General features: G+C 37.7%; 1 protein-coding gene across 2 annotated transcripts; it reads left to right on the plus strand.

Annotated features, from left to right (window-relative positions):
• The first annotated feature begins 4495 nt into the window (after positions 1–4495).
• Positions 4496–10065, plus strand: isl1a (ISL LIM homeobox 1a). Of its 2 annotated transcripts, none has more exons than XM_058374634.1 (6): positions 4496–4785; positions 5196–5385; positions 6055–6314; positions 8110–8393; positions 8553–8720; positions 8880–10065. In XM_058374634.1, the coding sequence occupies exons 1-6, from the start codon at positions 4566–4568 to the stop codon at positions 8994–8996; spliced, it is 1239 nt and encodes a 412-aa protein (XP_058230617.1). In that variant the 5' UTR covers positions 4496–4565; the 3' UTR covers positions 8997–10065. The 2 variants fall into 2 exon arrangements, with proteins under 2 accessions (XP_058230617.1, XP_058230616.1); XM_058374633.1 differs by having other exon boundaries at positions 4497–4785; positions 8107–8393.
• The last annotated feature ends 525 nt before the right edge of the window (positions 10066–10590 follow it).

The following is a 10590-nucleotide window of genomic DNA, read 5'->3' on the forward strand; positions in this document are numbered from 1 at the left end:
CCTAAAAACAAATAACGATTGTTATGGTATGTACTTTGCCAAGTCTGCGTTTGACTTGTGCACAATTGTTTTTGAGTCACTGAGGATTCGTCTACAGTATTAACCTTTAACACACTCGAGTACAAGACAAATAATGGCGTGATTTGAATATCTACTGCATGTCAGAATGAATGCAGTATTTACTCACATTTGCAGGCCTATAATGAAAGCAAGAGATCAATTATAAACTAGTATAAGTAAGGAATAAAAAACAACAAAGCATGCTGTTGTAGGAAAATATTCAATGGCAGAGAGATGATATTCTTTAGCAATTTGTCTGCATTTTTTTTTTTTGTTTATCCATGAACAACACCGTCATACTATCAGTTTATAATTATGTTTCATTCTGTGGAACATCCATGAGAAAGGTTAGTTCCTGGTTCACTTGCATTATAGCAGCTACACACAGTATTATAGCAGCTACACACAGCATTATAGCAGCTACGCACAGCATTATAGCAGCTACACACAGTATTATAGCAGCTACACACAGTATTATAGCAGCTACACACAGCATTATAGCAGCTACGCACAGCATTATAGCAGCTACGCACAGCATTATAGCAGCTACACACAGCATTATAGCAGCTACGCACAGCATTATAGCAGCTACGCACAGCATTATAGCAGCTACGCACAGTATTATAGCAGCTACACACAGTATTATAGCAGCTACACACAGTATTATAGCAGCTACACACAGCATTATAGCAGCTACGCACAGCATTATAGCAGCTACACACAGCATTATAGCAGCTACGCACAGCATTATAGCAGCTACACACAGCATTATAGCAGCTACACACAGCATTATAGCAGCTACGCACAGCATTATAGCAGCTACACACAGCATTATAGCAGCTACACACAGCATTATAGCAGCTACGCACAGCATTATAGCAGCTACGCACAGCATTATAGCAGCTACGCACAGTATTATAGCAGCTACACACAGCATTATAGCAGCTACACACAGCATTATAGCAGCTACGCACAGCATTATAGCAGCTACACACAGCATTATAGCAGCTACACACAGCATTATAGCAGCTACACACAGCATTATAGCAGCTACACACAGCATTATAGCAGCTACACACAGCATTATAGCAGCTACGCACATGTTACCTAGAAACAAGAAAGCTCAAATCTCCTCTGGTATTAGGATTTTCCTGTGATGGAAAACTGTACTGACGCTTCATGTCAATCATTATACGGTTTCCTTTGTTACATAACAGCACATTATTTCTCTCTCTATTATTAGGCGTAGTTAATATGGAGCGTCTGCCAAACAAGTCCCTGAGAATGAGCTGCGGAAATGATGTATTAGAATGAGCATATTAATATAAAGCTGTGAATTGATGTGGTATGAATGTACACATATATATATATATATATATATATATATATATATATATATATATATATATATATATATATATATATATATATATATGACCCCACCTACAGCAATAATACAGATGACGTTTGCCTTGGTTGGTTGACTGTAAATAAAAATTTGTGTGCGACCAGTGAGTGAAATATTTCTTATAATATTTTCCTCATAGCTCTAGGACGATGAATTTTTCAAGCTTTGTTCCGTTGGGGATCATGGAGCTCTCTGAGCTCATTGGCATTAAGCAAAGATATATTTGTCTTACATCAAATCAAATCAAACTCAAACAGCTTTTGTTATTTTGTGTATTATACAGGTGATGTTTTAATGTCATTCAGATTTAAAGACATTTCTGTAGTGCACACATCTCTGACAAAAGAGGTTAAATCTTGCAGCATTTTGTGTTCACTTGCCAATCCATGCATTCAAACCTCTTGTGATAATATTTTTTCTTTTGCTAATCCTCACTCAGCAGTCCAGCTGTCTGTGACAAGCATCATGACTGCATCATTTGAGGAATTTTATAAGGTTGCATAATAAAGCCAGAAAAGGATTCAGGCTACATGAATGTATTCAATAGAAAGATCTTGGAATTTCTACAAATCTTCAAGTGTATTTAAATATATAAAATAACTACAAATAAACTCAGCTAAACAAGTATGTTAAAAACAATCATCCATCCATCCATCCATCCATTGTCTATACCCGTTTTATTCCTAATTAGGGTCACAGGATTCTGCTGGAGCCTATCCCAGCACACATTGGGCGAAAGGCAGGGGTACACCCTGGACAGGTCATGTTAAAAAACAATGCAAATGAAATATACAGGATTTATGATGATCTGTGGAGAATTTGAGAGAGAATGTACATTTGAGTCCAGTGATGTGGAAAGGCATCATAATGAGAAGTACACAAGAAATAATTGAATGCTTTCCATAATCAGTTAAAAAGCTAGCTAACCAAATCACATACACATATAATAGGCAGATAAACTGCTGCTAAAGTTAAATACATTGCTGGAAAAGGAATAAAAATAGATCACCTGCTTATTGTATACTTGGATGACTTGCAGGACAGAATTATGACCATGGCTCTACATCTGCATTTTAAAAACACACAGAACCATCAATCACTCATTAATATAAGTACTCACCCCCATACACACTAGGGAAGTGCTAAGGCCTTTAACATGAGAGTATGCCATGCTGTGTACTGTCAAGACAATCACAGAGAAAATAGGATTGTTCTAATAGCTAAAGCATGTGTTCAAGATCTAACTATTAAACAATCATCAAAAAGAGACAAGGGAAGAATGTACCCATCTGCATTGTGCTTGCAACGAGCTACACTTGTTTAGTCACCTCAGCTTGCCTTTGTTTGGTGGTTGGTTACACTGGGCCGTGTTGCCAACACAAGAGGGCGTGTGTGTCTCCTGTATTCCTGCTCAGCTCGTGCAGCCTCCTCATCTCAGTCAAGTGCATCACCCAGTCCAGACTAACAGAGCATGCAGAGAGGATTATTTTAATAGGGCTATGAGGAGAAATGTAGCACACTAACACTTGGGCAGGGGTTGAAAGTATGACAAAAATACAGCAGAATATCTTGATAGTCGATAGCAACCTGCTGATGTATTTATTTATTTATTTATTTTGGGAGGGTTTATAAAGTCATCACGCGCACAAAGCAGGCAAATACTTCAAATCAAACAAGTGCTAAATAAAATTAATAATGGTATAATCATTATCTGCTCATTATTATCTTGTTTGTAATGGGATAGGACTTTGCTCCTTACAGACTGATCTCTCTCTCTCTCTCTCTCTCTCTCTCTCTCTCACTGTAGAGCCTACATATAAAACCTGAGGAATTAGGCCTGTTATGGGCTATTTTAATATATGTTTACATTTTTTTATTATTAAAAATAATTTAAAAAAAATAACCTTCTCTGAAACGTGGTGTTGATTTTTTTCCCCCCTTTGTTATATTCAATTCGTTCAAAGAAGAAATAGAATAGAGTTCTGCATTTAAAATATTTTATTTTTTATTCGGTTTTTTTTTTTTTTTTGGTTTGGTTGTGTGTTAGTCGTAAGGATGAGCAGTACAGTGTTGCTCTCTATTTCTTTCTCTCCACATAAACCAATCATCTTCTTCCGCTGAGATTCGGTTACCACGTGCCTCGCGCCGTTTCAAACGCTCATTATCCGCAATTATGTGCCGTAATTGCGTTTTTGGTTTTAATAGCTACAACCCAGAAGCGTGCCATGGATTTCAGTCATTAGGCGTGTGCCTGCCCCTATATACAGACCTGCAGCCTGGGCTGCTGTAAACTTTCAAAAATAAAGAAAAAGAAAAAAGAAAAAGAAAATACACATCGGCTGAAGGACAGAAGTATATGAACTGTTAAAGTATTGCAATTATTGAGAAAAAAAATTTGCTCGCGCTTATAGTCATAGTATCGTATGTTATGCGCCATCATGTCCCAATAAACCTGTAGGTACTGGTATTTAATATCAATATTTGTTATATAATAATAATAATAATAATAATAATAATAATAATAATAATAATAATACATATTCCCATTCTGCTATTCTTCTATTATTATTATTATTATTATTATTATTATTATTATTATTATTATTATTATTATTATCATTATTATTGCACGCAAAGCAAACTGCAAAATATATTTAGGACGCCGATTCTAGGCTATATATATACATCTCTGATGATTAATAAATATCCTTCTTTAATTTTAAATAAATAAATAAATAAATAAATATATATAAATATATATAAATATAAATATATATAAATATATATATATATATATATATATATATATATATATATATATATATATATATATATATATATAATTCAGTGCAGGCCCATTTCCAAATCGGACAAATTAAAGCTCGAAATAAAGGCAGTAACGGGAGCGCGCGGCTCCCGTAAGCGCTCGCGCTGCGCTAATGAGACATGCTGCTCGCTCCTTTTCACAACCAATCAGCAGCGCGTGAGCGTGACGTGTGGCTGTCCTACGTCAGTCCAATGGCGAGAGAGAGAAGAGTCGGAGCCGACGGAGTTTTGAGAGAGCAAGACAAGAGATACGGACAGGAGCGGCCCCTCGATGCGCTGGAGCTCAGACACACACTCACATGTACACACACACCCACACACACATACTGCCCGAACTCTAATCTCGATTTCGGGAAGTTTTACACCTCGGAGCCGCAGTCTTATTTTTTCTCCAGAAACCACGGGCACTACGGGCCTGCGCTCCGGTTTTAAAGTGGACCTAACACCGCCTTACTTTCTGGACATGGGAGACATGGGGGACCCACCAAAAAGTAAGTTGTTTAACTCTTTTTGTTACGCTTATGTAAAGATGGAGCATGTTTTCGGAGATTAAGTATTGCTTTGTGGTCTTTGAAACGAAAAGCTTACTCTTGTATGACACTGAGGTTTTTTGTTTATTTTTTTTGTTTTGTTTTGTTTTCCCAGTTCTCCAAAAATAAAATATGGCTTTATTATTATTATTTTTTAAACTCTCAGTAACTGGCAATGGCATGGACAATATTATTACGTTTTACTGTTATTATTATTATTATTATTATTATTATTAAACTGTAATTACGCATTATTGCACGAAATTATTTAACGCTTGTTCTAGTCAAACATTATGTTTTTATCAATAACAAAATAGCGAATACATTTTTAACAACTTCCTTACATGTTTCTGTTTGTGTTTGGTGTGCAGAGAAACGCCTGGTCTCTTTGTGCGTGGGCTGCGGGAATCAGATCCACGACCAGTACATCCTGCGCGTGGCGCCCGACCTCGAGTGGCACGCGGCGTGTCTCAAATGCGCGGAGTGTAACCAGTATCTGGACGAGTCATGCACTTGCTTTGTCCGGGACGGCAAGACGTACTGTAAACGTGACTACATCAGGTAAGACAGACATGTTGAGCCACACAGTTTTAAGGATTTAAAAAAAGAAGAAGAAGAAAAAGGAGCTCATGATTTAGTGAAGAACCTGCGGCTCGAGCTCACGCTGTCACTCTCGTGCCCTCTCCCTCGTCTTTACACCACTGCACCTATATGCTAATGCAGTGGAGCTCTAGTGTAATTATGCTGTGTGCTCACGCGCAGGGCGAGACAACAAATTGCTACAAACTATAAAAATTCATATTCTACTTAAAGATGGTGTCTTAAAGGAACAAAAAGAGAAATTTAATTATTGAGTTAATCATTTAATAATTTTGATGGATTAAATACTTATCGTGTCAGATGTTTTATCGTACAAACGATTTACCAGTTAGCATTCTATATAAACTTCATTATTATTATTATTATTATTATTATTATTATTATTATTATTATTATTATTCAGATATAATAGGCTAGTGCAATAATAATAATAATAATAATAATAATAATAATAATAATAATAATAATAATAATAATACTAATAATAATGTGTTGCTGTGTTTCTTATTGATTTTATGTTTCTTCCAAGCATATACTTTATTCAATTATTATATTAAAATTCAAGGATGTGGAGCACACTTCCTATTCTGCTTCCTGTACCCTGAACTTCGAGCCTCATTTTTTCCCCAGACTCTACGGAATCAAATGCGCAAAGTGCAACATCGGTTTCAGCAAGAACGACTTTGTGATGCGCGCTCGCGCTAAGGTGTATCACGTGGAGTGTTTCCGGTGCGTGGCGTGCAGCAGGCAGTTGATCCCGGGCGATGAGTTTGCTCTGCGGGAGGACGGCCTATTTTGCCGAGCCGATCACGACGTGGTGGAGAGAGCCAGCATGGCGCCCGGGGAGCCGCTCAGCCCCCTGCACCCGGCCCGGCCCTTACAGATGGCAGGTAAACTTATTTATTTCAGCTTTAAGGCGTGCAGCATGACATGACTTCCAGCGAATAATGTTTCTTACTTCACTCTTGCAATGCACGAACTTGAGGAGTATGTGTCTTTCAGTTTAGACTTTTGTCTTTACTTTTTACTTAAACGCGTTGTGGAAGTTAAGTAATAGGTGGTTTAGTGCGTCAATTTTGGCCAAAATTCTTCCGGCAACTTTTCTAGACATGCCAGAGCTTTATATTATATTATTGTTTTACTTGATCTTAGTTGCTTGGTTGAATCTTGAAGCACAGACTGACTGTTCATAATGCACGAGGTATTTTCTTTTTGTTGTTTAATCTTTTAAATAAAAAGGCTTGAAATCATACTTCAGCTTCATTTTGAGTTTTTAAATAGATTATCCTTAATAAACTATCCTACTTATATATTGACTGAACTATTGATAAAGCAAATAGCCTATTATTTAGATCAATATGAATAGTTATTGTGTTCTGAGAATTATTGGAGGATAACGGAACTTTGTCATGGAAAAATAAATTGATGATTATCATATCAGCCCGCAAATGAAAAGGGTACTAAACTAACAGGCTGTTGTCAGTGGTTTGTCAACATTGCACGTTTCATTTTTCCTACAGTTTGAGTGCTATTGAATTCGGCTATTCATGCATGAAAGTGATATTCTTCCGCTGGTCCACAGCCAACCATGCGATTAAAAAACTGCAGGCTTGTGTATATTATTTAGGGAAAAAATGCATGATTTAAACGAATTTACAGATGTTTGAAATCGCTAAATATTTAGACATGCATGTTAATAAAAACTTTAGATGCATTAAATCCCACCTAGCTGGTTGCAGTTGAATTTCGCCTATATTTAGTAAATAATATTTATATTCTGGTAGATTTATTTGGACATAAATTCAGGGCAATTTTCCCAGAGCACAGTCTACACAGGTTTATTCCACTTCTCCAAAGTCCTCCAGATACAGTAAGCGGCTGCATTTGTTTACACTGACAGTTTTGTTGTGCCCGACATGTCCAGTGTATTACTGAATGCATTAAAAGCTGAATGTCATGAATGTGTTTGCTAGCAAGGTTATGTTTGCAGAAATGATGCAGTAAACCATTTGATTGATTGACAGGTGATATGTGGCGATATAAGCCTTTAGATTTTAAATTGTTTAGACAAGTAAGTAGTTTACATAGTGATTCTAAAAGTGTAATGTGAAAGTTTAAACATGTGTATATGCTTGTTTAATCATGTCTCATAAATGTGACGCATTGGTCCACGGGAGCGCATGAAATGCACTATAGCCAAAAACCAAAACTGCGAGCAAAGATTGACATACCAGCCAAAATAATTGGGCATAAATTTTAAAATTTAATTTCACAAAATTTCAGTAGGGAAGGAAGCAGGACTTTCTGATCTGCGCACGGATCAGTTCTGGATAAATATAATTGACAAACAGTAAACTAACAACAGAATTTTGTTCACACGCGTAAAATGTAGACACTATGGCCTGTTTGAACAATGTTTTCACATTCTTAATAGCTTCAATATTATCGTTTGGACATTTCTCATCTATTTTGGCATATTGTGTTTATATGCAGCTTGTTTATCACAAAAATATATGTCGCATTTACATTAATTAACCCTGTTAGTCTAATTCCCCGTCTTGCGATCCTTGGATGAGGAAGCTCTCATCTGTCATATTTACAGAAATTAAAACTACCTGTCATATTTATTGACCTAATTGCATTTTGGCGTCTGTTTGTGTGTGTGTGTGTGTTTTTTTGTAGCAGAGCCAATCTCGGCGCGGCAGCCTGCGTTGCGCCCGCACGTGCACAAGCAGCCAGAGAAGACGACGCGCGTGCGCACGGTGCTTAACGAGAAGCAGCTGCACACTTTGCGCACGTGCTACAACGCGAACCCGCGGCCCGACGCGCTCATGAAGGAGCAGCTCGTGGAGATGACGGGCCTGAGCCCGCGGGTCATCCGTGTCTGGTTTCAGAACAAGCGCTGCAAAGACAAGAAGCGCAGTATTTTGATGAAGCAGCTCCAGCAGCAGCAAACCAACGACAAGACGGTGAGTGCGAATGCTCAAAACAAAACAAAACAAAACAAAACAAAACCCTGTCACGTGAATCTTTCAGGATGTAGATGCAAGCTTGAATGTGCATGCGCAGTAATTGACACTGCACGCCTTTTCTTTACTAAAAATGCTGTCTTTTTGTGCTTTCTGCAGAACATCCAAGGAATGACGGGAACTCCAATGGTTGCCACCAGTCCAGAGAGACACGACGGCGGATTACAGGCGAACCCTGTGGAAGTGCAGACTTATCAGCCACCCTGGAAGGTCCTTAGCGATTTTGCACTGCAGAGCGACATCGACCAACCGGCTTTTCAGCAACTGGTGAGAGCGCGTAATTTCCGTGCGTAAAAGCGCAGCTTTGACAACTATAGACACAATTTGCAGACACAACAACAACAACAACAACAACAACAACAATAATAATAATAATAATAATAATAATAATAATAATAATAATAATAATAGCTTTGTTTATTCTAGGTGAATTTTTCTGAAGGAGGACCAGGCTCGAATTCAACAGGGAGTGAAGTAGCGTCCATGTCCTCGCAACTGCCAGATACACCAAACAGCATGGTGGCCAGTCCCATCGAGGCTTAGACGATTCGGATTAATCTTCCTTTCCACAATCGGAGGCAAAAACGAGGGTCGTCGAGTCCCTGTTTCACCGAGGCTACACCCCCGAATAACACCGACAGACCTCCAATTCCGTTGGGCTTCTCTATCCAAACAAGCCCATGGTCGCGTTTATACACTGTGATGACAATCGTGGGAACGAAAAGGCGCTCTAGCGAAAAGACACTTCCCGAGAAGACGAGCGTTACCGGAAGTCGCTAACATCCGGCGGAAGTAGACCGACACCGGGTCCGAAATGTCAAAATGTCCTTTCCTCCGACTTTTAGGCCTGCATTACGCAGGGACAGGTGGAACTGGTCGGCTATATTTTTTTGCCAAACAACCCAAGGCGTTTTTGATATATATTATTTTTTGGACAAATCAGCCTCATAGGAAAATGTGACCTAAGAGGACTCTATATCCGTACAGCGCAGCATGAGCGGCCCAAACAAACTGCTGACTCGTCAATCGGTTTCTCTAAAACAACATGAACTGAGATTTATTCACTGAACATTGAAAGTGTGAGGACGGCCTGGCAGCCGAGTCTAACCGCTTTTATTAGGCCTACCGCTTTTTCTTTTCTTTTTTTTTTTCTTATATGGTATCATAAAAAGCCCAAGTAGGCTACTAAAGCATTGCAACAAGGTATACCTCTATTCGACCACAAGCTGCGTGGGAAATTTACGTGTATGTGTCCGTCCGAGATTATTATTATTATTATTATTATTATTATTATTATTATTATTATTATTTCCCAAAGATGTGTATAGTTTTAAGTTAATATGTCGGGTCATACAGCGGAGATCTTTTTTTTTGTTTGTTCCTATATTACAAAAATAATTTATTATTTATTGTCCAACGACCTGCCACTTTTGTGTACTATCTTTAATTGCTGAAGTAAAAAAGAGGAAAATTACACTGTCGACTCCGAATGATCTATATCGGACTTTATGTGTCCTGTCGTTCTGACTGAAAAATAAATGATGTATCGAGCAACGCCATATGTAGATCTTCAGGAATATTTGAACAATAAAAGTTTGACGTACGAAGTAAATTCAACGCGTCGGGCACATTTTGGAAACTTTTTCTTTTTAAATGTCAGATTTTTATATTCACTTTTTTAATTTAAACACTATTAAAATTTGGTTATAGGGTGGGATAGTTATTAAGTCAACCAAAGCTCAAGTAGAAGTATAAGGAGCGAGAGCAAATTGCGTTTTATTTTATTTTTCCTGAATGAAATCTTATCGGACAAGCTGCCGTATTAACAATATTTAACTCATCACTCTCTAAACCTTAAACATGAACACCTTTATACATTGCTCATATTAATTATTAGTTGCAGGATATAATAAGATTAATTAGTATGGACTGAAGTTTCCCCAAAGCATTGGTATTAAATCTTCATCACCTTGAAAACACTCTTTTCCTATTCCTTTTTTTGGAAAACTGGGCCGTGATCTACAGAACATTAGATTTTGCTGTACTAAACAAAGTCATAGTGTTTATATGTGTGCATTTGGATATAAATGCTCAGTACTTATCTATAATTTCGGGGATATTATGCATGATGTGAGCA

Source organism: Hemibagrus wyckioides, linkage group LG22 (assembly GCF_019097595.1).
Source record: "Hemibagrus wyckioides isolate EC202008001 linkage group LG22, SWU_Hwy_1.0, whole genome shotgun sequence".
NCBI classification, from domain to species: Eukaryota; Metazoa; Chordata; class Actinopteri; order Siluriformes; family Bagridae; genus Hemibagrus; species Hemibagrus wyckioides.

Excerpts from the sequence above, each read along its gene's own strand:
- isl1a (XM_058374633.1), top strand. The coding sequence starts at position 4,566 with ATGCGCTGGAGCTCAGACACACACTCACATGTACACACACACCCACAC. Across the intron at positions 5,386-6,054 it reads TGTAAACGTGACTACATCAG|ACTCTACGGAATCAAATGCG; the intron begins GTAAGACAGACA and ends TTTTTTCCCCAG. Across the intron at positions 8,721-8,879 it reads AACCGGCTTTTCAGCAACTG|GTGAATTTTTCTGAAGGAGG; the intron begins GTGAGAGCGCGT and ends TGTTTATTCTAG.